This window comes from Notolepis coatsorum (genome assembly GCF_963971535.1).
Source record: "Notolepis coatsorum genome assembly, chromosome: 5".
Lineage (NCBI taxonomy): Eukaryota > Metazoa > Chordata > Actinopteri > Aulopiformes > Paralepididae > Notolepis > Notolepis coatsorum.
The window spans coordinates 137,280,059-137,307,558 of record NC_140169.1 but is presented as its reverse complement, the minus strand read 5'-3'; the positions used below and the strand labels follow the sequence as shown (position 1 = coordinate 137,307,558).

At 45.4% G+C, this 27,500-nt stretch overlaps 1 protein-coding gene across 1 annotated transcript in view; it reads right to left on the bottom strand.

Moving 5' to 3' along the window:
- Window positions 1-27,500, bottom strand: part of armc2 (armadillo repeat containing 2) — a gene marked incomplete at its 5' end in the record, with an annotated part of 66,912 nt that overhangs the window by 26,241 nt on the left and 13,171 nt on the right. The window contains 5 exons of the mRNA XM_084314283.1: window positions 6,242-6,387; window positions 8,161-8,384; window positions 10,699-10,801; window positions 11,391-11,575; window positions 14,151-14,258. Of these exons, the coding sequence (XP_084170409.1) occupies window positions 6,242-6,387; window positions 8,161-8,384; window positions 10,699-10,801; window positions 11,391-11,575; window positions 14,151-14,258 (766 nt within the window). The remainder of the gene's footprint in view (window positions 1-6,241; window positions 6,388-8,160; window positions 8,385-10,698; window positions 10,802-11,390; window positions 11,576-14,150; window positions 14,259-27,500) is intronic.

The window sequence follows — 27,500 nt, the reverse complement described above, 5'->3', positions numbered from 1 at the left end:
TCATTGAGACCAGAACGATGGGTTGGATTTATGTTATTTAAGTGACTCGAAGACCGTTCCCACCTTTAGGCCAGATTCAAGAGTGCATTCTTATGCAGTGGTGCCTGAAGCGGGGACTCCCAAGGGTGCTTTAAGGTGTCTGAAGCGGGGACCCCCAAGCATGCTTTTTAAGGTGTCTCAAGCGAGGACCCCCAAGGGTGCTTTAAGGTGTCTGAAGCGGGGATCCCCAATGGTGCTTTAAGGAGTCTGAAGCGGGGACCCCCAAGGGTGCTTTAAGGTGGGTTCCAGAGGGTCCCCAGCAACAGTAAAGTAAAGACGATTTAGTAAAGACGAAGGTAGGACATTGAGGGACTCTATAGGAGTGTGAACACAGGGTCCACTGTTATCTCTCCACCTAGACTATAAGCCGTCGTGCAGTTCTGTTCTAGCTAAATGGCAAAACGAACAACAGAAGTTCTCCCCTGGGACATGTTTTGTTACGTTTGTCATTGTTTGTTAAATGAAGGGGCCTGTGAGCGACATCTCTTTGGAGATCCTTGACATCAAACGGTAGAAGTCGTGCACACTAGAGGATGACATTCTTTCAGGATTCCCACGGGATGGGAGTCAAATTCACTTTGAATCACGTGATTGGGCAGGACCGGGAGTAAACGTCAACGGGAGCAGAAGGGAGTGGGAACTATGACAACAAAATCAATGGGATTCGGGCGGGAGTGGGAGGGAGTGGGATCAGTCTCTGTGGGAGGGAGTGGGATTTTTTTTTAAACTCTCACTCGGGAGTGGGAGGGAGTGGGATTATTTCTGTGGGAGTGGGAAGGAGCGGGAGTCAAAATCCACTCACATGTCAACTTCTAGTGCACACCTGAGTGCAGGTCCACAGGTGCGGAGGAGAAGACCGCGCGTCGACAACAAAGGAACGACGTCGTCTAGCTCAGGGGTTCCCAAACTTTTCAGGCCGGGGCCCAGAAAATAAGGCGTCAGAGAGCCGCGGCCCAATGCACATCGTCTGGCCTTTTTTTTTTTTTTTTTTTGCCAGGCAACCAATTTTTTAAGCCAAATATCACTTCAATCCTATTAAGTTAGTTCAAGTTAGTTATTCATTTATATGTGCTATTTATGAGAGGGCTAACTTGTTGCAAAATAATAATGATAATAATAATAGCCTCATTAAAATACTATTGTTGCTTCGGTTGTTTTCAGCGTTTTATGTGCATAATCTGTTATTTAGTTTGAAATGTTCGTTGAAATAAGTAGATTTTTCGTTTTTGTTTACATTTACATTTACATTTAGTCATTTAGCTGACGCTTTTATCCAAAGCGACTTACAAGTTCTGTACGACAAGCCATCAGGAAGGGCACAACTCTATCAGCTGAGCAACAATGTTCATCAAAGTGTTGAGTGCTACAGTGTAGGTTAGTTTATTAGGACAAGTGCATGACAGTACGGTTAGTTAGGGTTAGATTTTTTTTTTTTTTTGTTTTTTTTTTTAATTCAGATAATGGTTGAAGAAGTGCGTCTTTAGTCGACGGCGAAAGATTGGACGTGATTCGGCTGTCCTAACTGGGGTGGGTAGTTCATTCCACCATTGTGGGGCAAGGACTGAGAATAGGCGACTTCTCTTTGATGACCCTCCCGGAGCTTGGATAGGAGTAGGTCTGAGGCGGCCAGAAGATGCAGAGCGTAGGGGTCTTGAGGGTGTGTAGTTAGAGACCATTGACCGGAGGTAGGCGGGAGCGGTTCCCTTTGCCGCACGGTATGCTAGGTCGAGGGCCTTGAAGCGGATTCGTGCAGCAATGGGGAGCCAGTGCAGGTCCCTAAGAAGTGGGGTGACATGGGCCGACTTCGGTAGGTTTGAGATCAGGCGGGCCGCTGCGTTCTGAATGAGTTGAAGAGGCTTAGTGGCAGTGGCCGGGAGGCCAGCGAGCAGTGCATTGCAGTAGTCGAGGCGGGAGATGACTGTTGATTGGACGAGGAGTTGGGTGGCTTCTTTTGTCAGGAAGGGGCGTATCCTTCTGACGTTGCTCAGGAGGAATCGGCAGGTTCTGGTCGTCGCTGCGATGTGAGCAGAGAAGTTCAACTGGTCGTCGAGGACAACACCAAGGTTCTTGGCGGTCGGGGACGCAGTCACAGCTGCATTCTCGACTGTGATTGAAAGGTCGGTTAGGGGGGAGGATTTGGCCGGCAGGTGGAGCAATTCTGTTTGGCTTAGGTTCAGTTTGAGGTGGTTGGACGTCATCCAGGCTGAGATGTCGGACAGACAGGCCGAGATCCGCACAGAGACGTGGATATCTGAGGGAGGGAAGGAGAGGAAGAGTTGAGTATCGTCGGCATAACAATGGTAGGAGAAGCCATGAGACGTGATAATGTTACCCAGTGATTTAGTGTAGAGGGAGAAGAGAAGGGGTCCTAAAACCGAGCCCTGGGGGACACCCGTCCGCAGGGGGCGGGTGGCCGACAGGGTCCCTCTCCATGACACTTGGTAGGAGCGGTCATTGAGGTATGATGACAGCCATGTCAGCGCAGAGCCAGCCACTCCCATTCCTGCGAGGGCCGCAAGGAGGATCTGGTGGTTGACTGTGTCGAAGGCTGCAGATAGATCTAGGAGAATCAGGACAGAGGAGAGGCCTTTCGCTTTTGCTAAGTGAAGTGCCTCTGTGACCGCAATGAGGGCTGTCTCTGTGGAGTGACCAGTCCTGAAGCCTGACTGATTAGGGTCTAGGAGGTCATTCTGTAAGAGATAAGTAGTAAGTTGGTTGGATACAGCACGTTCAAGTGTTTTAGAAAGGAAGGAGAGAAGAGAGACAGGACGGTAGTTGCCTATGACAGTAGGGTTCAGGGTTGGTTTTTTTATGAGCGGCGTGACTCTGGCTTGTTTTAGGGAGGTGGGGACCACCCCCGAGTTGAGTGAGGAGTTGATGGTTGCAGTTAGGAATGGGAGGATGTCTGGTGCTATGGTCTGGAGGAGTGGGGAGGGTAGCTGGTCCAGCTGGCAAGTAGTCGGACGGTTTGACGTTACCAGTGTCAGGGTCTCTGCTTCTGTAATGGGAGAGAAAGATGACAGAGTGAAGGATGAGGTTCTCGATTCAGCATTTGGAATGGGTGGGGGTTGGGAGAAGGAGCTGCGGATGTTCTCCACTTTTTCCTCAAAGAAGATCGCAAAGTCTTCGGCAGAGAAAGATGAGGGAGGGGGGGGTGGGGGGAGAGTGAGGAGGGAGGACATGGTAGCATGCAGTTTGCGAAGATTCTTGGCAGAGGCCTCGATCCTATGGTGGAAGAAAGAAGCTTTGGCATTAGTGATGGTTTTGGAGAATGTTAACAAGAGGTTGTGATATGTGTCGATGTCAGCAGTGAGGCGTGACTTTCTATACTTCCTTTCAGCTGCTCTCAGGACCTGTCTTTGTTCTCTCACTGGATCTGTCAGCCATGGACTGGGTGGGGAACGGCGGGCAGGTTTCTCAACGAGGGGACAGAGCTTGTCGAAGGAGGTTGCCAGGGCTGAAAGGAGGGTGGAGGTTGCCATCTCTGTGGAGAGAGCAGAGAAGGTGTCACTCAAAGGTAGAGCGGATAGTATGTCAGAGGAGAGGGTGGAGGGGGATAGGGAGGGCAGGTTGCGTCTGAGTGAGACTGTTTGAGTTGGGGTGAAGACCTTTCGGTTAAGCATGAGAGTTAGTGAGAAGGATATGAAGGAATGGTCAGATACATGTAGGGGAGTTACCGTGGTGTTAATGATGCTGGAGTTACGGGAAAATATGAGATCCAAGGAGTTGCCTGCTTTGTGGGTGGGAGGCATGGCAGTGGGAGTCAGGTCAAACGATTGTAGGAGGGAGACTACTATGACTGACTGAGATGAGTCAGGCAGGTTGAAGTCGCCCAGTAGAAGGAGAGGGGTACCATCTTCCGGTAAGGAGCTAAGAAGCATGTCCAGCTCATCTGTGAAGTGATCGAGCGGACCTGGAGGGCGGTAGAGTGTAACAATGGTGAGATTGAAAGGATTAGAGACAGATACTGCATGATATTCGAGAGAGGAGAGTGACAGTTCTGGGAGTGGTGTTACGTTTGTAGCCCATGAAGGAGATGTCATGAGGGCAGTGCCTCCACCCCGTCTGGAAGGTCGAGGTGTGTGAGTGAAGTTATAGTTTGTAGATAATGCTGCAGGTGTTGATGAGTTATTGGGGGTTATCCAGGTCTCAGTTAGAGCCAGGAGCTGCAGATTTAGACTATGGGCGTAGGCAGTAATGAAGTCAGCTTTCTTGACTGCTGATTGACAGTTCCATAAGCCTCCCCGTACTGTGACAGGTGTATTAGTGGCTGTAGGAGGGTAGGAGAGATTAGCCGGGTTACTAGCAAACTGTCGTGGATGGGTAGAGTCAGTTCTGGAGGAGCAGATTGTGGATATAGGTATGAGACACATTGTATTGTCGAGAGTGGCAGGGAGGAAGTAGAGAAATAGCAGTGTGGGAGGGAAATATAGGATTATGGTGTACTTAGCACTGGGTGGATCGGTGGATCCCTCGGCGGTGAACTCCAGGATAACTCCTCCTCTTTGTCCCTCTTCGTTTCTCGACGCTTCGCTGACGCTACACCAGCAAGCCTTTAAATCACTATCACTAATTAGTGCTGTCTTAACACCTGGCCCTTAATGGGGGCACTTAACAAAACAAAATGGCCGTTTTAAACACGCCCATTTAATCAAGTCAGCTGGTTCCTCACTTTTAAGATTCACTAATAAACTTAAAATGGCTTACCCTAGTTTTCAGTATAAAGCAATGTTTCTCAGTGAGAGTGTCCTGTCCTTCCTTAACAGAGCCCAGTACAGAGTGACTTCAACACAGTGTGGACCTCTGCTTTTAAACAGGGCAGGCTCTTAATGGCTCACTCAGCAAATCAGATGCTACTAGTAAACAGGAAACAGTCCCTTAATGGGGGCACTTAACTAAACAAAATGGCCGTTTTAAACACGCCCCTTTAATCAAGTCAGCTGGTTCCTCACTTTTAAGATTCACTAATAAACTTAAAATGGCTTACCCTAGTTTTCAGTATAAAGCAATGTTTCTCAGTGAGAGTGTCCTGTCCTTCCTTAACAGAGCCCAGTACAGAGTGTTTATTTATTAAGTTAATATAAAACCATATAGTCACATTTTAGAATACAATAGAATAGAATTTTAGAATACAACTAGAAACACTGTCCTGGCCTGCTTCTAAGTTCAGTGACCTGACAAAAAAAATTTAAATAAAAATTTTTAAATAAAAAAATAAAAAATAAAAAAAAACGTTTTTTTTTATTTTTTTTTTTATTTTTTTTAAATCATCTCGCGGCCCACCCGTGGCTGCTCGCGGCCCACCTTTGGGTCGCGACCCCGACTTTGGGAACCACTGGTCTAGCTGAAGGTCCTCGAGCCCCAAAACGTTAACGTTCTCAATCACCGCGTTTCGACTGCAAGCGGAGACGACGGCTCACAGCGGCTCCTTTGAGATCCACACGACACATGAACACGCTTTGGAACCCTCGAATTTAACCCTTTCACTACCAAATGGTTAACCTTTTCATTGCGACAATACAGACGGTTAACTCTTTCACTGCCAACCCTTTCACTACCACACTACCGAAGGTTAACCCTTTTTCACTACCAGTGTCACACTACCAAACGGTTACCCTTTTCACGGCGACAATACAGAAGGTTAACCCTTTCACTGCCACGCAACAAAGGGTTAACCCTTTCACTGCCACACCACAGAAGGTTATAACCCTAACCGTCTGTAGTGTGGTCGTGAAAGGGTTAACCTTCTGTAGTGTGTGTGGTCACGAAAGGGTTAAACGAACAAAGCGAATGAAACTCCACGGAGGATCGACATTGTTACATAACTTCCAGCTCTTCTCCTCTCTGGAGGAGGACACTAGTGCCGGCGAGATTTGCGAAGAGGGCCGCCGAGGACTTAAAGAGAGAGAGAGGACGGTGAAGGGAGGAGGTGACGGCCAGAGGAGGACATGGGTGAGGAAGCAGGTGCGACGGTGTGGCTGATATCCAGTGTTGATCCGCTGGCGACAACAAGGCCACACCGCCAGACAGATACGAGACAGACGAGGAGAGGAACTCTCTCCACCACACCAAAGGGGATTTCCAGTCAGAGCCAGAAATGAAATAGAATGTGCTGCCATTTCAAAAGAGTATGTGTGTGTGTCGGTGTGTGTGTGTCTGTGTGTGTCTGTGTGTGCCTATACGTGTGCTTTGTGAGTGCTACCTGTATATCCGAGCTACGTTGGTGCAGATGTCCTGGTCGCCGTGGTGATGACGCAGCACCAGACACAGCTCCGACAGGATGGCGTGAGAGACAAAAAGGGGGCGGGACTCCGGGAGGTCGGCGAGGTTCCTCAGGGTGGCGGTCAGCTGGAGTGGGGTCAGAGGGCAGAGATGAAGAGAACGAGAGAGAGGGAGAGAGAGAGAGAGAGAGACAGAGAGAGAGAGAGGGAGAGAGAGAGAGAGACAGAGAGACAGACAGACAGACAGACAGACAGACAGACAGACAGACAGACAGACAGACAGACAGACAGACAGACAGACAGACAGACAGAGAGAGAGAGAGAGAGGATGAGAGAGAGAGAGGGAGAGAGAGACAGAGAGAGATAGAGGATGAGAGAGACAGAGCCAGAGTGAGAGAGAGAGAGAGAGGATGAGAGAGGATGAGTGTCAGAGACAGAGGGGATGAGAGAGAAGGAGAAAGAGAGAGGATGAGAGAGAGACAGAGAGAGAGAGACAGAGAGAGAGAGGATGAGAGAGAGACAGAGAGAGGATGAGAGTGACAGAGACAGAGGGGATGAGAGAGAGGAATATAGGAGTGATTGGAGAAAGAAAGAGCAAAGGACACAGAAACAAGGGTGACACACAGATGCCGTTATATATCTGTGCGCGTGATGATGATCAGTGCGGTGCCCTCCGCGTGTCCCCCTCCTCCTCCGCCGCTGCTATTGTGTCTGCGGCACGCGATGCGGCCATATCCTCATTAAGACCCGGCGGCCTTCCCGCACAGGACGCTATACAGCGGAGAGAACGGAAGCTATTCAGTATGGCTATAAATCACTCTATCAAGAGAGGGGGAAACAGTGATTTCAAACACACACGGAGCCCCCTGCCAACAGTGGCAGCGACCACGTTAAAACGGTCGTATATACGGCTCGCTCGCTCCCCTTCCGCCACCAGCGTGACTGACAAGGCCGCGTTGTGATATCAAACCGAGCGCTAACTCAGGATGTTTGCTCAGTATTAACGATTCACGTCGTTAGCGAGATGCTCGATTTCTATAGGATTTCTTTCAGAAGGGGTGTATTTCTGGAGCGGAGAGTGCGCCGGCAAACACAGGGAACACTGTGTGCTCCGGGAGGGAGCAGCGCGCGGCACCAGACAGAAACAATAACATTGTTCTCTCTAATTGCAGGAAGAAAAAAAATCCAAATTCTAAAGTTCTCCCGCCCGACAGCTCGTAGATAAATACGAGAATATTATTAAAACATTTTGTTCCTTTTTTTTTTGTATTTCTTTTTTTTTATCGGTTTTTTGAACTGCCACGTTTTTAGCTCAAATAACAAAGTCTGTTGAGAAACGGTGCTGTGGTGGGTGGTTCATGTGTGGGTCTGGCAGAGAGGCAGACGCTTCAAGTTCCCATCTGGTTTTAACCGATCGTTTCGATGTTTCACAACACAGTTGTTGCACAATATTTGAGTACGTGCGACATAACGGCGCACCGGCCCTTCTCATCGGAAACAGTCGGCGTGAATAAGGAGAGAGTGTGGAAGAAATTGAGTTTGCCGACTGTGTCTGGTTATCTCGTTTCGACTGCTGCGGTCCGGGGCGTCGGGGCTATCCAAACTTTGATTTGGGAAAATACGCTTATATTTATATAGCTGTCAGGAGTGAACAACCTGTGCAGTAAATCTAATTTGGAGATTAACGTTACATCAGCCGTTATCGTGTTTAAACATTGCGGGATGGATGTTTAACTGGAGCGACACTGTTGTTACCTAACAACCGAAGGAATCACTGGAACACTGTGTTGTACTGACTGCTCCACGAACAGCTGCCAACTAAAGCCTCTATTGTAGAAGACGGTCAGCAGCTGACCCCGTATCAGCTGCGTTTCACCTGCTTGCACCTATCCGGTCTCACCTGTACAAGGATGTGGCCCGCCATGGTGAAGTGGGCGTGGCCCGGCTCTGACAGAGGGTGGAGCCTCTGGATGAGCTGCCGGGCTACGCCCATACAATTCTTGGACAATAGGAGACTGAGAAGGGCACTGTTGCTGGACAGGAATTTCAGAGCGCCGACACAGTAGAGCTGAGCCTCCCCGGACCCACAGGCGTCCTCGCCGCTCAACACGCCCAGCAGGGAGTCTGGTCGAGAGAAACACACACCTTAATACACTCATCAGGCTTTTTTACAAAACACACCTTAAAGCAACACGCCGACGTTACGGGAAATAACGTGCTTACCATCTTCTAGATAGATACCAATTCCCTCTCTGTGCGTTCAGTAAAAACAGCTATCCGGCTGCAAGCTAGCCTTGCTTAGCACAAATCAGTGGAAGCGAATACGGACCAGTTGTTGGCCAAAAACACCTCTCGCAGAGTTTTAAGCGAATCTGTAGCCATTTCCATTTGTGCGAGGCTAGGTATTGGTATCCATCTTCTTGTCCGACTTTGGAGAAAACAGTAAGTGTATTTCCCATAATGTTGGCATGTTCCGACCTTAACACATTGGTTGCCGTTCACGTAGATTTACGTTTCTGTGGCCCAGCGGTCGAGTGCCGGAAACGTAGATCGTTTTTTGTCTCGGTTTTCCTTTTATTCGCTATTGCCATTCATAATCCATCGAGGCACCTTGTGCATGCTGTACTGAATGTGTCTGAGATCGCAGACAGTCAATACCGCCGCCTAATGCCTTGCGGCCGGTATTGCACTCCATTTGAAACTATGTAGTTTGTTTTCTCTACCGAGCTGCGGCGTGGGGGCGGGTTCTAAAGACTCCGGCAAGACAAGCGGTCACCACGGTTGCCTCGACGAATTCATCCGCCCGCCCGTCCATGCTGGATAACGTGGGACAGACTACCGCGACCAGTATTTGGAATGGCGATCAGATAATTGGATTATTGTTTTTGCAGTACACCAGATACAAGGTAATGACTATATATTACCAATCTTGCGTTGATCCGATATTCTTTTTGCCCGCGATCGAAGCGCGTCTGTGTGTGTGTGTGGCGTTGGTCACATCACGGCACGGAGGTGTCCCCCGCTCCAACCCCCCTTTCATGCGTGCATGATGAAAGATAATACCGATAATCTAGCGTTGATTTCAGATTGATTGTTGATCCAAGCGAGGAATGGCAACGTGTTTATTGAATTACACAAAAACGCTGTTTTCACGTCTTTTTCTGGGATTTCTCAGAATAACTCAAACTATACTCATATTCACCACGGTATAGAACGGAAAAGTATAGATGAAAAAATTATGTTTTTTGCACGTTGACCGGAAGAAACCCACTGACAATCGACAGCGTTATTAGATCCATAGCTATAATATAAAATATAGGTTTAGCTCTACAAACAAGGTGAGCGCTTACATGGGGTTAATGGGCGGCAAGGCCTATGCACTTCCCGGAAGGGGCGTGGCACCCAATGTGTTAAAAGCATTCATCAGGCTTTCCCAAAACACACCTTAACCCTTTCACTACCACACTACAGAAGGTTAACCCTTTCACTACCATACTACAGATGGTCTGTAGTGTGGCAGTGAAAGGGTTAACCTTCTGTATTGTCACAGTGAAAGGGTTAACCCTTTGGTAGTGTGGTTGTGAAAGGGATAAATTGGGTTCCAAGATATAAAAATGGGGTCCCTACTAGAATTCCTAAATCATACTAAAATATCACTGTAATAATATATAGTTATTATTTTGAAATGGGAGAACTAGCTACTGTAGCTTGGCCGTAGACGGATGGTGTGTTTGCACTCTTTTAAAAGGACAAACACCAGGGGTCTACAATTATTTTTTTTGATCCACTTTTTCTCCCATTTTTTCTCCCATCCCAATTTCGTATCATCCAATTCAACCCTCCCCTGTCACGGACGCTGTTTCTTGCCTCCCACAAGCCGGCTGCAATGTGGACTAAGTCATACATAGCACGAGTCCCCTCCGGTACTTGAGGTAACAGCAGTCGTATCTTTTCACCTGCGCGGCGCGATCTTTCAGCGTCGGGGGTCTGGGCTTTGGAGGGGCCCCGCCCCCGTCGCTTCTTGATTCTACTGCGCAGGCGCACCAACCGACCTGTAGGAGTCGCTGTCCACAACGCCCGATCCCCACCCATCAGTTTCCCACCCCCTAATACTGCCAATGTGTATTAGTGCGGACGACCAGCTAAACTGAAAGCAATGTGGAGCGCTGGGCTCGAACAGGCGAACCCAGCGTCTCCAGTATTCGTGGTGAGCGCCTTGCCCACTGTACCACGTAGCCGCCAGGGGGGTCTACAATTTGAAGGGCGCTAAAATATTTAGACGCCGGGGACACAGGGCTTTTCCAAATTGAATATGGGGGTCACCTGTGAAAACAGTCGTGAATCCCTGACACGGAGAGAGTGGGGGAGACTGAGAGTGTTCAAGCGGTGTTTGAATACAGTTCATACAGTGAATACAGTGTTTAGGTTCTGCCCGTACCCACGATGGAGCTGTCCTGGAAGAGGACGTCGTTGTCTTCACTGCGGCTGATCTTGAAGACGAGCTTGCAGATGTTCAACAGGTTGTTGCCGCTGACACACAGCTGGAGAGGAAAACACAAGGACTGGACTTGGTGCCGTGTGCAGTGAGTGTGCAACACACCTCATCTGATCACCGGCACCAGGACAGGTGAGTGAGTGTGGGACGCCTAAACTCACAACACACACACACACTCACAAAAAATGGAAATGAAAAAAAAATTACTGTATTCATATAGCACTTTGCAACTTATGCCTCACATTCACCTATTCACTCACACACCGACGGCGGAGGCGACTGGTGCCAACCTGCCCATCGGGAGCGGTTTAGGGGTTAAGTGTCTTGCTCAAGGACACTTCGACACGCTGCCCGGGAGGAGCGGGAATCGAACAGGGAATCTTCCGATTACCAGACGACCGCTCTACCTGCTGTCGCCTCCCAAACACACTCACTCACTCACACACACTCACACTCACACACACACACACACACACACACACACACACACACACACACACACTCACACTCACACTCACACTCACACTCACACTCACACTCACACTCACTCACACACTCACACTCACACTCACACACACACACACACACACACACACACACACACACACACACACACATGCGTACACATGACTCACGGCCAGGCAGAGTTTGGCGAGCTGCAGGTTGAGCTTGGCAGAGTTGAGGTCGATGAGGCTGAACAACGTTCTCAGTAGCCCCGCCCTCCTCTTGCAACGACGGCCAAGCATGCCTCGCTCCGCCAGGTCGCCGTGGAGACGCTCGCACACGGCACACAGGCCTTCCACCGAGTCCGCGCCTCTGCCTGGTGGCACAGGGGGGCATATCCAACATTAACCCTGTCACTACCACACTACAGAAGGTTAACCTTTCACTACCACACTACAGAAGGTTAACCTTTCACTACCACACTACAGACGGTTAACCTTTCACTACCACACTACAGATGGTTAACCCTTTCACTACCACACTACAGAAGGTTAACCTTTCACTACCACACTACAGAAGGTTAACCTTTCACTACCACACTATTAGAAGGTTAACCTTTCACTACCACACTATAGAAGGTTAACCCTTTCACTACCACCCTATAGAAGGTTAGCCTTTCACTACCACACTACAGAAGGTTAGCCTTTCACTACCACACTACAGAAGGTTAACCTTTCACTACCACACTACAGAAGGTTAACCTTTCACTACCACACTACAGAAGGTTAACCTTTCACTACCACACTACAGAAGGTTAACCCTTTCACTACCACACTACAGAAGGTTAACCTTTCACTACCACACTATAGAAGGTTAACCCTTTCACTACCACACTACAGAAGGTTAACCTTTCACTACCACACTACAGATGGTTAACCCTTTCACTACCACACTACAGAAGGTTAACCCTTTCACTACCACACTACAGAAGGTTAACCCTTTCACTACCACACTACAGAAGGTTAGTCTTTCACTACCACACTACAGAAGGTTAACCTTTCACTACCACACTATAGAAGGTTAACCCTTTCACTACCACCCTATAGAAGGTTAGCCTTTCACTACCACACTACAGAAGATTAGCCTTTCACTACCACACTACAGAAGGTTAACCCTTTCACTACCACACTACAGAAGGTTAGCCTTTCACTACCACACTACAGAAGGTTAATGAGGGGAAGGCGAAGGCAATATACCAGCCATGCATACAGGGGATGACATCTAAACATGTCAGTCTCTAATGTGCCGCTTCATATGCATCCGTCCACACGACAGGAGACGTCTAGTGCCGTCTAGTGTGTTAGTCATACTGCACGCAAAGGGCTCTTCTCCACGCTGTAACATCCAGTTCTTTACATGAACTCGAGGTTAAATCACCACCATCAATCTCGTGTCGGCCCCGGCGGTGGAACAACATGTGAGCGTGCCGGTTCCTCCCTTTTCCTAGAAACGGCTCCAGAGGTTTCTCTTGGTTGAAGGTGAGGCAACAATACTTTGGGCAGAGTCCCTCTTGACATAGAGGAAGAGAAAGGGCGGGGTGTTTCTTCCCCCCCCCCCCCCCTGCCTGTTTTTGAGGTAAAATAAATAATATTTCCCCCCTGTGCCAAGAAAGAAACAGGGCCCGACCGGTTCTACGGGAGGTTAGCCGTAGCCGCACACACTCGACACTCCCGGCGAACTTCCCGGCGAACCTGAAAGGTGTTTTATGCATGAGCCAGAAGGCACTTGGTACAATAAATATTTAATATTTATCTTTTAAATGAATTTCCATTCAATTCGTCTGGTGCTAAAATATTTACAGCCGTAGATTTCGTTTCACGGCCGTCACACATCCGCAGTGCCGTGTGGCTGAGAGGACGCCTGCCGGGACGCCAAACACAACCGTATATTCTGTGTTTGCCTTTCTTCCGACGGTTGAAATGACAGTGCTTTTTCAGTCGCAGGGAGTGCATGCATGAGTGTGAGTCTGTCAACTCCGGAGAATCTATTTCCCCCGAGCCAAGCCCATTGGCTGGAAAAACTGTGGTGATTTATACTAACCACTAGATGGAGCCAGAACAGAGGAACGAGACGCTAACGGTGATACGACGCTAACGGTGATACGACGCTAACGGTGATACGATCGGCGGAGAGGGTGTGATCGGCTGCCCCCTTCCCTCCCTCGAGTCCCTACATTCCACCAGGGCCTTGAGGAGGGCGAGGAAGATCATGGCAGACCTCGCCCACCCGGGTCACGGCCTCTTCGTCATGCTCCCCCACGGCAGGCGGCTACGGCTGCCCAAGACATTAAAGTCCCGCCACAGACTCCGCTTCTTCCCCTCAGCAGCTCGCCTGGTAAACGAGTCAGGTGTCCCCCTGCTCCCCCCCTCTATGGCGAGCTGCTAGGGCTGGACCTCTGGACTTGAACTGTGCTGCACTGTATCCATGTCCCCAACCACCACTGCACTTTACTGTCTTATTGTTGTCTCACTGTTCTGTCCTGTTTTGCACTTATTTATTTATCATTATTATTATTATGTTGTTCCTATTTGTGAAAAAAATCAATCATGCACTGAAACGTCAAATCACGTTCCATTTGAATCTGAACGAGAGGCGCTTCCCTCTAATAAAAACACCACTAGTGGAATACATATCAGAATGCATCTCAGAATACATCTCAGAATACATCTCAGAATACATCTCAGAATACATCTCAGATTAATTTCTGCACTGAAATAGCCTAAAACGAAAAACATCGCAATTAAGGAACAGATGCTTCCTATTCTACAGGCCAAGTGAAGAGAATTGGACTGGACTGGCCACCTTGTCCTTAGCCTCAATCTATGCTATTGAGTTTCCATTTGTTTGCACATTTTCGTTGGGATTCATCCATTGCGTCGCCCCCACACTACCTGCCGCCATAGACTCCAGGTCTTGTATGAGAGGAACAATGTTGTTATTCCAGAACAATGAGTCCGCAGCCTCTTCCAGGACTGCCGTGCTGTCTCCATCCCCCAACCCTGAGAGAGAGAGTGAGAGAGAGAGAGTGAGTGCGAGAGCGAGAGAGAGGGTGGTGGGAAACATACTTAGACAATTACCACCTTCTAAAGCCAGACACTGTGCATGAGCGTGGTAGAGTGTGGTTCACAAGTTCACCGTCTTAAAATAAAATTCTAGCAGGAAGTTTGATGGCAGAACAAAAGGTCACCATCTGCGCCACACTGATCCTCTGATTTGCTTCTGTGCTGGTGAGAAGGACCATGTGTGTGTATGTGTGTGTGTGTGTGTGTGTGTGTGTGTGTTGGTCAGATGTGCACAGTTGTATGAATATGTGTGTATGCATGTATGTTCAAGTATTTGTGTGTGTGTGTGTGTGTGGGTGCATGCATATCAGAGGAAAAGGTGTGTAGTTGTATGAATGTTTGTGTATATGTATTTCAAGTGTGACTGTGTGTCTGTGTGTGTGTGTGTGTGTTTGTCAGAGGAAAATGTGTGTCTATCTGTGTATGTATATATACGTTCCAAGTCTGTGTGCGTGTGTATATGTGTGAATGTTTGTTTGTGTATGTATGTATGCTCAAGTGTGTGTGTGTGTGTGTGTGTGTGTATTCTCACATACAAGCATCTCTTTACCGAACAGATTTTCCTGTCTCCCTACGCGGTGACACACAGGAAGCTGCGGCCCGAACCGGCAGCCCCCTCAGCCATTGGCTGGTTGCTTATAGAAGGTGGGCGTCAGACCCTTAGCAACAACAGTCTGATCAAAGTTTCACACTCCGCACAGCTTTTCTCACTTTTTTTTATAAAAGGCTCTCTTAGCCCTTTCACTACCACACTACAACAGAGGGTTAACCGTACACAATAAGTCATCTTGATGTCAAAAGCAAGAGCTTTACATTAATTTCCTCCCATTTCCTGTGACACCGTGAAAGCTAAAGACTAATTTCTCTCCATCATCATCATCCAAAGTACGAACGCCACAGCCGTGGTTTTCATCCGTTTCGATCGCATTCTCTTAAATGATGATGATGGTGCCTAGAGGAACTCTAGGATGAAGTCAAGGGACACTATGATAAACGAGGCCCCTGGGGGCTTCTATTGTTCCTTACTATGTACTGCTGTATCAGTTATTATACACCACCATGTACTACTGTACCAGTTATTATACACCACCATGTACTACTGTACCAGTTATTATACACCACCATGTACTGCTGTACCAGTTATTATATACCACCATGTACTACTGTACCAGTTATTATACACCACCACGTACTACTGTACCAGTTATTATATACACCACCATGTACTGCTGTACCAGTTATTATACACCACCATGTACTACTGTACCAGTTATTATACACCACCACGTACTACTGTACCAGTTATTATATACACCACCATGTACTGCTGTACCAGTTATTATACACCACCATGTACTACTGTACCAGTTATTATATACCACCACATACTACTGTACCAGTTATTATACACCACCATGTACTACTGTACCAGTTATTATACACCACCACGTACTACTGTACCAGTTATTATATACCACCACGTACTACTGTACCAGTTATTATACACCACCACGTACTACTGTACCAGTTATTATACACCACCATGTACTACTGTACCAGTTATTATATACCACCACGTACTACTGTACCAGTTATTATATACACCACCATGTACTACTGTACCAGTTATTATATACACCACCATGTACTACTGTACCAGTTATTATACACCACCATGTACTACTGTACCAGTTATTATATACCACCACGTACTACTGTACCAGTTATTATATACACCACCATGTACTACTGTACCAGTTATTATATACACCACCATGTACTGCTGTACCAGTTATTATACACCACCATGTACTACTGTACCAGTTATTATACACCACCACGTACTACTGTACCAGTTATTATACACCACCACGTACTACTGTACCAGTTATTATACACCACCATGTACTACTGTACCAGTTATTATATACCACCACGTACTACTGTACCAGTTATTATACACCACCATGTACTACTGTACCAGTTATTATATACCACCACGTACTACTGTACCAGTTATTATATACCACCATGTACTACTGTACCAGTTATTATACACCACCATGTACTACTGTACCAGTTATTATATACACCACCATGTACTACTGTACCAGTTATTATACACCACCATGTACTACTGTACCAGTTATTATACACCACCATGTACTACTGTACCAGTTATTATATACCACCATGTACTACTGTACCAGTTATTATACACCACCATGTACTACTGTACCAGTTATTATATACCATGTACTGCTGTACCAGTTATTATACACCACCATGTACTACTGTACCAGTTATTATACACCACCATGTACTACTGTACCAGTTATTATACACCACCATGTACTACTGTACCAGTTATTATACACCACCATGTACTACTGTACCAGTTATTATACACCACCATGTACTACTGTACCAGTTATTATACACCACCATGTACTACTGTACCAGTTATTATACACCACCATGTACTACTGTACCAGTTATTATATACACCACCATGTACTGCTGTACCAGTTATTATACACCACCATGTACTACTGTACCAGTTATTATATACACCACCATGTACTGCTGTACCAGTTATTATACACCACCATGTACTACTGTACCAGTTATTATATACACCACCATGTACTACTGTACCAGTTATTATACACCACCATGTACTACTGTACCAGTTATTATACACCACCATGTACTACTGTACCAGTTATTATATACCACCATGTACTACTGTACCAGTTATTATACACCACCATGTACTACTGTACCAGTTCTTATACACCACCATGTACTACTGTACCAGTTATTATATACACCACCATGTACTACTGTACCAGTTATTATACACCACCATGTACTACTGTACCAGTTATTATACACCACCATGTACTACTGTACCAGTTATTATACACCACCATGTACTACTGTACCAGTTATTATACACCACCATGTACTACTGTACCAGTTATTATATACCACCATGTACTACTGTACCAGTTATTATATACACCACCATGTACTACTGTACCAGTTATTATACACCACCATGTACTACTGTACCAGTTATTATATACCACCATGTACTACTGTACCAGTTATTATATACCACCATGTACTACTGTACCAGTTATTATACACCACCATGTACTACTGTACCAGTTATTATACACCACCATGTACTACTGTACCAGTTATTATACACCACCATGTACTGCTGTACCAGTTATTATACACCACCATGTACTGCTGTACCAGTTATTATACACCACCATGTACTACTGTACCAGTTATTATACACCACCATGTACTACTGTACCAGTTCTTATACACCACCATGTACTACTGTACCAGTTCTTATACACCACCATGTACTACTGTACCAGTTATTATACACCACCATGTACTACTGTACCAGTTATTATATACACCACCATGTACTACTGTACCAGTTATTATACACCACCACGTACTACTGTACCAGTTATTATACACCACCATGTACTGCTGTACCAGTTATTATACACCACCATGTACTACTGTACCAGTTATTATACACCACCACGTACTACTGTACCAGTTATTATACACCACCATGTACTACTGTACCAGTTATTATACACCACCATGTACTACTGTACCAGTTATTATATACACCACCATGTACTACTGTACCAGTTATTATACACCACCATGTACTACTGTACCAGTTATTATACACCACCATGTACTACTGTACCAGTTATTATACACCACCATGTACTACTGTACCAGTTATTATACACCACCATGTACTACTGTACCAGTTATTATATACCACCATGTACTACTGTACCAGTTATTATACACCACCATGTACTACTGTACCAGTTATTATATACCACCATGTACTACTGTACCAGTTATTATATACACCACCATGTACTACTGTACCAGTTATTATACACCACCATGTACTGCTGTACCAGTTATTATATACCACCACGTACTACTGTACCAGTTATTATACACCACCATGTACTACTGTACCAGTTATTATATACACCACCATGTACTACTGTACCAGTTCTTATACACCACCATGTACTACTGTACCAGTTATTATACACCACCATGTACTACTGTACCAGTTATTATACACCACCATGTACTACTGTACCAGTTATTATACACCACCATGTACTGCTGTACCAGTTATTATATACACCACCATGTACTACTGTACCAGTTATTATATACACCACCATGTACTACTGTACCAGTTATTATACACCACCATGTACTGCTGTACCAGTTATTATATACCACCATGTACTACTGTACCAGTTATTATACACCACCATGTACTACTGTACCAGTTATTATACACCACCATGTACTACTGTACCAGTTATTATACACCACCATGTACTACTGTACCAGTTATTATACACCACCATGTACTACTGTACCAGTTATTATACACCACCATGTACTACTGTACCAGTTATTATATACCACCACGTACTGCTGTACCAGTTATTATACACCACCATGTACTACTGTACCAGTTATTATATACACCACCATGTACTACTGTATCAGTTATTATACACCACCACATACTACTGTACCAGTTATTATACACCACCATGTACTACTGTACCAGTTCTTATACACCACCACGTACTACTGTACCAGTTATTATACACCACCATGTACTACTGTACCAGTTATTATACACCACCATGTACTACTGTACCAGTTATTATACACCACCATGTACTGCTGTACCAGTTCTTATACACCACCATGTACTACTGTACCAGTTATTATATACACCACCATGTACTACTGTACCAGTTATTATACACCACCATGTACTACTGTACCAGTTATTATATACACCACCATGTACTACTGTACCAGTTATTATACACCACCATGTACTACTGTACCAGTTATTATATACACCACCATGTACTACTGTACCAGTTATTATACACCACCATGTACTACTGTACCAGTTATTATATACACCACCATGTACTACTGTACCAGTTATTATACACCACCATGTACTACTGTACCAGTTATTATACACCACCACGTACTACTGTACCAGTTATTATACACCACCATGTACTACTGTACCAGTTATTATATACCACCATGTACTACTGTACCAGTTATTATACACCACCATGTACTACTGTACCAGTTATTATACACCACCATGTACTACTGTACCAGTTATTATACACCACCATGTACTACTGTACCAGTTATTATATACACCACCATGTACTACTGTACCAGGTATTATATACACCACCATGTACTACTGTACCAGTTATTATACACCACCATGTACTACTGTACCAGTTATTATACACCACCATGTACTACTGTACCAGTTCTTATACACCACCATGTACTACTGTACCAGTTATTATACACCACCATGTACTACTGTACCAGTTATTATACACCACCATGTACTACTGTACCAGTTATTATACACCACCATGTACTACTGTACCAGTTATTATACACCACCATGTACTACTGTACCAGTTATTATACACCACCACGTACTACTGTACCAGTTATTATACACCACCATGTACTACTGTACCAGTTATTATACACCACCATGTACTACTGTACCAGTTATTATCCACCACCATGTACTACTGTACCAGTTATTATACACCACCATGTACTACTGTACCAGTTATTATACACCACCATGTACTACTGTACCAGTTATTATACACCACCATGTACTACTGTACCAGTTATTATACACCACCATGTACTACTGTACCAGTTATTATACACCACCATGTACTACTGTACCAGTTATTATACACCACCATGTACTACTGTACCAGTTCTTATACACCACCATGTACTACTGTACCAGTTATTATATACACCACCATGTACTACTGTACCAGTTATTATACACCACCATGTACTACTGTACCAGTTATTATACACCACCATGTACTACTGTACCAGTTATTATACACCACCATGTACTACTGTACCAGTTATTATATACACCACCATGTACTACTGTACCAGTTATTATACACCACCATGTACTGCTGTACCAGTTATTATACACCACCACGTACTGCTGTACCAGTTATTATACACCACCACGTACTGCTGTACCAGTTATTATACACCACCATGGTTATCACTGCGTGCCCTTTGACCTACTCCTTCCTGGTCACAAAGGATGTCCAGCTGGTTTGGGCAGGAGTTGCTATTGTTCTTATTGTTTTTTCCCTCTCTTTCCCTCTCCCTCTTTCCCTTTCCTTCTCTCCCTCTCCCTGTCTCTCTCCCTCTCCCTCTAACTCTCTCCCTGTCTCCCTCTCCCTCCCTCTCTCCCTTTCCTTCTACCCCCCTGTCTCTCTTTGTCTCCCTCTCCCTCTCTCTCTCCCTCTCCCTGTCTCTCTCCCTCCCTCTCCCTGTATCTCTCTGTCCCCCTCTCCCTCTCTCCTTTTCCTTCTCCCCCTCCCTTTGCCTTTCCTTCTGTCCCCCTGTCTCTCTCGCTCTCTATCCCTCTCCCTCTCCCTCCACATCTCCATCTCTCTCCCTCTCTCTTTCCATCCCCCTCTCCATCTCTCTCCCCCTCTCCTCTCTCTCTCCCCCACTCTCTTTCCCTCTCTCTCTCATTACATCTAATTTTTTGGCAAGGTGTGAGGTATATGTATGAGTTTCATTTTGGTGACATTGTGATGAAATGCCTGGTGATCGTGCCGCAAACCAATTCCCCCCACGGGGGCAAATGAAGTATCTCTCTATCCATCTACACCGGGGGTGGATTTATATATAAAGTATCTCTCTATCCATCTACACCGGGGGTGGATTTATATATAAAGTATCTCTCTATCCATCTACACCGGGGTGGATTTATATATAAAGTATCTCTCTATCCATCTACACCGGGGGTGGATTTATATATAAAGTATCTCTCTATCCATCTACACCGGGGGTGGATTTATATATAAAGTATCTCTCTATCCATCTACACCGGGGGTGGATTTATATATAAAGTATCTCTCTATCCATCTACACCGGGGGTGGATTTATATATGAAGTATCTCTCTATCCATCTACACCGGGGGTGGATTTATATATAAAGTATCTCTCTATCCATCTACACCGGGGGTGGATTTATATATGAAGTATCTCTCTATCCATCTACACCGGGGGTGGATTTATATATGAAGTATCTCTCTATCCATCTACACCGGGGGTGGATTTATATATAAAGTATCTCTCTATCCATCTACACCGGGGGTGGATTTATATATGAAGTATCTCTCTATCCATCTACACCGGGGGTGGATTTATATATAAAGTATCTCTCTATCCATCTACACCGGGGGTGGATTTATATATGAAGTATCTCTCTATCCATCTACACCGGGGGTGGATTTATATATAAAGTATCTCTCTATCCATCTACACCGGGGGTGGATTTATATATAAAGTATCTCTCTATCCATCTACACCGGGGGTGGATTTATATACAGACCGTAATTACAAAACGCCTGGCTCACTTATATCGAGTCAGACACATTTTTCAAATCGACTTTAGTGGCAATGACTTTAAGCAATGAATTCGAATTGATTACAATTTGGTCATAAGAAAATCAGTGGGGGACGTGTGGCATAAAACTGTGTGGATGACATTAGCTCACAGAAGATGAGGACGTAACTAAAATGTGTTTCACATACCGTTATGATAAACAATTCAACAGGTTCAGGTCTGCCTGGCACGGGAGCCTATTGTTATTCAATATTTATGCAACATATTTTAACACACGTAGAGGGGATCTTAGCGTACTCAGTGAGTCCCGCGGTCGGAGTTCTGACCGGTTTCCGAGTACACGACGATTTTGGGAAATGGGAAAAACCTTTTGCCCGCACGTTGTGGTGTGGATCAAAACCTTTTTTAGTTCCAAGTCCCCGTATTGCTGTCTGTCTAAAGCTTCCTGGTTCGCTCTGCAACCGGCCAAAACTCCAACCACAAGACTATGTAAATAAGCTAATAGCTTAGGAACAACATAGCTAATAGGAACTATTCCTTTAACATGAAAGGTGCTGTAAGTGGTCTTTTTGTGTTACATAGCTCTACATTCCGACAGCCATCACTGATATAGAGTGTTTGCTCAGTAACATGGTTCTCCCTGTCCCTCCGCTCTTTGCAGTAAAAAACACAGAATATATTTCCTGGTATCCCTTCCCACTTCATCCAATCAGGAGAGAGAACCCTAGATCTATTTGACTTATTTCAAGAAATCTTGCCAAGCCAAATTTGCTTGCTGCACTGGTAGATTATTTTACTTGTCTCAAGGACACAATATTAGCTTGAAACTAGTTTTTATCAGACAATTTTTTTTGCAGTGTGGAGTTCTCTCTCCTGATTGGATGAAGTGGAAACGGGATACCAGAACATTTATTTTCTGTTTACGTCAGAGCGGAGTGGGACTGGGAGACTCATGTTACTGACCAGACACTGTTTAGAGCTATTATTTTAACATGTAGACCATTTATTTTCAAACAAAAAGACCACTTACAGCTCCTTTAATGAGTGGAACTGGAACAGCATCCCCATGTCCATTAAATCTGCCCCCTCCATCGAGTCTTTTAAATCAAAACTCAAAACCCACCTATATCGCCTGGCCTTCCCTGACTCACTTTGACTCTTGCCGTACTTGTTGACGTGTTGTTCTGTTTTTCCTTTGTCTATCCGTTGATTTTATTTTATTTTTCAGTTTATTTTATACTTTTCTTTGTACTTAGCTTAGCTATGTGAAGCACTTTGGTTGACAAGCGTCATGTTTAAACGTGCTATATAAATACATTTGATTGATTGATTGATTGATTGATTGATTGATTGATTGATTGATTGATTGATTGATTGGAACTGATCATGTACAGTTAAATGCAAAACCACGTTGGTTGTTTTCTCCCTACACTGTAATCACACTTTCAAAAACATCCGTGTGAAATAAAAAAAAACACTCTGAACTAGTGAACTTTAACCTCACACATATGTTGATTTCAAATGCAAATCTGATCAGGCCGCCGCAGAGAGAGAAAAACGACAAAATCTCACACCATCGGTCCCCACTCCTTATTAATGCATTCATTTAACGCACCATCAGAGACACGTTGTCCCGAGAGAGGTTTTGTCCTTGACATTCAGTTACTTTATCAGGAACCAACCTGTGCTGCTGGCTGCTTCTGCTGGCTGTTTTGCTGGTGTGATGTGTGAGTCACTGTCAGCACGCCTTATTCCGCTGTACAGACATAGAAACACACACACACAGACACACACACACACAGACACACACACAGAGTTATTTTTATTTAATTACATCAGAGTTTCACAATGGTGGCCCGAGACAGACTGCTGACGGCCAGGCCGGGCTTGATTTGATTGGCTCCGTGCCAGCTCTCCAGGTTAGAACATCACTTGTGCTTGACGGATGGAGAAAGACACTTCATAGTATTCATCCGCGGGGTCCAGAGTTCAGAGGACCGGCAGTGACCCAAGTGTCTGACTTGATCTTCTGTCAGAGCAAACTGCACGTGTCCTTCCCTCGGACGCCACTAGGTGTCCCCATTGCAATGAGGGTTATGATGACAGCGCTACACACACTACCTCAAATTACACCACATGTGAACAAGTGTTATTTCTCCCTTGTCTTTCTCTCTTTCTCTCTTCTCTGTGTGTGTGTGTGTGTGTGTGTGTGCGCGCTTGTCTTTCTCACTCTCTCTCTCTCTCTCTCTCTTCGCAGTGAGTTTTTGTGTGTGTGCATGTTTGTGTGTTTGTATGGGTGCGGTGCGTGTATGTGTGTGTGTTTGTGTGCGCGTGTGTATGTGTTTTTGTGTATATGTTCGTGTGTGTGCATGTTTGTGTGTGTATTATGTGTTTGTGTTTGTGTGTGTAGTGTATGTGTATGTGTTTGTGTGTATTTGTGTGTATATGTGTGTGTGGGTGTGTATGTGTGTGTGTATATGTGTGTGTATGTGAATGTGAATGTGTATATGTACATATATGTATGTGTGTGTGTGTGTGTGTGTGTGTGTGTGTGTGTGTGTGTGTGTGTGTGTGTGTGTATGCATGTGTGTGTGTGTGTGTGTGTGTGTGCATGTGTTTGCGTGTCCCTGCAACAGACAGGAAGTGAAATCTTAACTTTGTGGGCAGGCCTGGTTCGAGCCGTTCATGCTTTGTCACCGTGTGAGTTTCCCCTCCGCAAAGTCACCACCTCCACGCAGTAACTGCAGAGCGCCGTCAATAACACACACCTAGTGTCACGCTATCCAGATGGGTTGCAGCTTGTCCCCTCCGTGTCTCCTCTGTTGACGCTCCGGCTGCCCCGCGGACGTGTGGAAGGGACACAGGCTCGTGAATTTTGTTGAACAGCCCGTACAAAGTCTTGCACGGGGTCTCGGTTAGAGTTCACCGGCCAACCGGGCCGACGTGGCGAATTAAAAAACGACTTTTATCTAGACCAGAAGTAGCGTGTAGCTTTTCGTTTTTTTTGTTATTTCTTTTTTACCCAGTGCACATTAAATCAACATCTTCAGTTTCCACATCAATGTAAATGTACCAGACATGCATGTCTTTATTGTCTTTATGGTGCGGGAGGAAACCGGAGGACCCAGAGGAAACCCACACAAACACAGGGAGAACAAACTCCACGCAGAAAGCCCCCCTGCTGGGGTTCGAACCCAGGACCTTCTTGCTGTGAGGCAGCAGTGCTAACCACTCTGCCACCGCGGCGCCCGAGGAGTAGGAGTTACATTACACTACTTTGTGACGCAGAAGAGTAACATTCGGGAGCAAAACCAGAATCCACATTGTCCACTGTGATCCGACTAGTTCAATATGTGTGAACGGTATTCTCCTAAAACCAAGACAACTATAAAAGAAGGAAGGGTCACTACGTCAGAATGCTCTGCTTGGTGGCAGACTTTGATGCCAGGTCTATTGAAGCCTGTTAATTCAATTCATTTAATTAAAATTCTAAATGTAGCAGCTATCTGAGGAAATATACATTAAACTGTTCCTAATTTATGCAAATGACATGTTGTCAGCTTGTGACTGCAACTTGTTCCTGTTCGCGGACGACTCAGCCCTGCTGGTCTCTGACAAGAACAAGTTGCAGGTTGAAAAAACCCTCAGTTCGGAACTAGGCAAAATCGGCACCTGGCTCGCTGATAACAAACTATCATTACACCTGGGCAAAACAGAGTCCATTCTCTTCGGTTCAAATAACAAACTCAGCAAGACCGACGGCTTCTCAGTTACAGTGGGTGACAATTATTGTCACAAGGAAAGATGAAATTACATACCTACTCCTAGGTTCCATCCTAGAGGCAAATCTTTCCTGTGACAAAATGGCATCCAATGTAATAAAAAAAGTCATTGTATCCATTCTGCAATCTGTTAATAAAGTTTTCAATCAATCAATCAATCAATCTGCCGAGTGCAGAACGTGTGGTTCACATGAGCGCGTGTTTGAGCTTTAACATCCAAGCGAGCTTCTTTTCACTGCAGCGTGAGCAGCCCTGGACCCGTAAGCGTGCCGGTAATATCTCCTGGGTGTGTGCGTTGTCACCGACACGCTGTGTCTAGAGAGTCCTGTCACATCTTCATTCCTATTCCTATTGTCAGTGGGAGCAGCTCCAGTAGGCTTAACCCGTGACTTTTAGCTATTTAAAAAAAAAGTCTGTAAATGTTTTATTTTATTATTATTTTTTTTTTACTACATTTACATAGTCAATGGGTCCTGTTGTTCAGCCTCACAATGCTAATTGGATAGTAAATGTGTTTATAGGTCCCACCCTCTGGCCTCTGAAGTTGCTAATGTCTTTTTTATTTGGGCTTCACAAGCCAGCACAGCATGCACATGATTGATTGATTGATTGAAAACTTTATTAACAGATTGCAGAATGGGTACCGGGTACAGTACGGCTCAATACAAACAACTGCCAAGAGGATGAAGACCAGAAAAAGACTTTCGTCTTGTTTACATCAGGGTCCTCCATTTTCAATTCATCAAGACATTTATGACATACAAGACATACAGATATATACGGTACTGTGTAAGAAAGAGAGAACATCATAAAAAAAGATATATCCGAAGGGGAAGAAACTGTACATTAGAGGGGGTTGGGTGGGGGATTTTGACATTTACAGGGGCCAGTTTCTAATTGCAGCCACCCGTAGGTGCTCTTTGAGAGCAATACATACTGGATCAGAAGTCTTGGAGCCCTCGTTTGTCACTTTGTTTCGTGTATGCAAATCTAACCCTTTCACTACCACACTACAGACGGTTAACCCTTTCACTACCACACTACAGACGGTTAACCGGTTAATATTCCGTAGTGTGGTTGTGAAAGGGTTAACCCTTTGTCGCGTGGCAGTGGAAGGGTTTTTAACTCAAATAACATTACGTCGTGAACTCAGTTTTTGGGGGCGGGTCTCTTTTCTTTTTTCCTTTAGGTTAATTGGTCAAGGAGGCTGGGACACACACAGGGCAGGGCCAATGCCCTGACTGTTATCCCGAACGTCGGAGAGGAGCTTTGGGTCTCTTGTGTGATAGGATTAGGAGGCTGATAATAAGGCCTCTTTGTGTGATAGTGCATTCTCCGAGACATGACCTCATCCCTGTTTAAGGTCCGGCCAGTGGGCTGCAGTCACAACAACACGCACGCACACACACACACTGCTGCCAGCCTTGCCCAGATGGGCACCCAAATCTAATAGAGAGCCATTTGGAGCTCCGGCATAAAGCCCCGTCTTATCAGGAGAAGAAGGAACCTACCGCACCGTCTAATCTCCCTCTTTATACTATACATCTCCTCCGAGTCACCACATCATGCTGTCATGCTGTCTCTATTTCTCCCCGCGTGTCTTATTTCTCCTCTCTGCTGGCGTACCTTCTAGGACATCCATCTGTCAATCTGTCCGTACGTCAACATCTGTGTGCCTCTCTCTCTCTCTCTCTCTCTCTCTCTCTCTCTCTCTCTCTCTCTCTCTCTCTCTCTCTCTCTCTCTCTCTCTCTCTCTCTCTCTCTCTCTCTCTCTCGCTCTCTCTCTGTGTTTCTGTCTCTCTCTCTCTATCTCTCTCTCTCTCTCTCTCT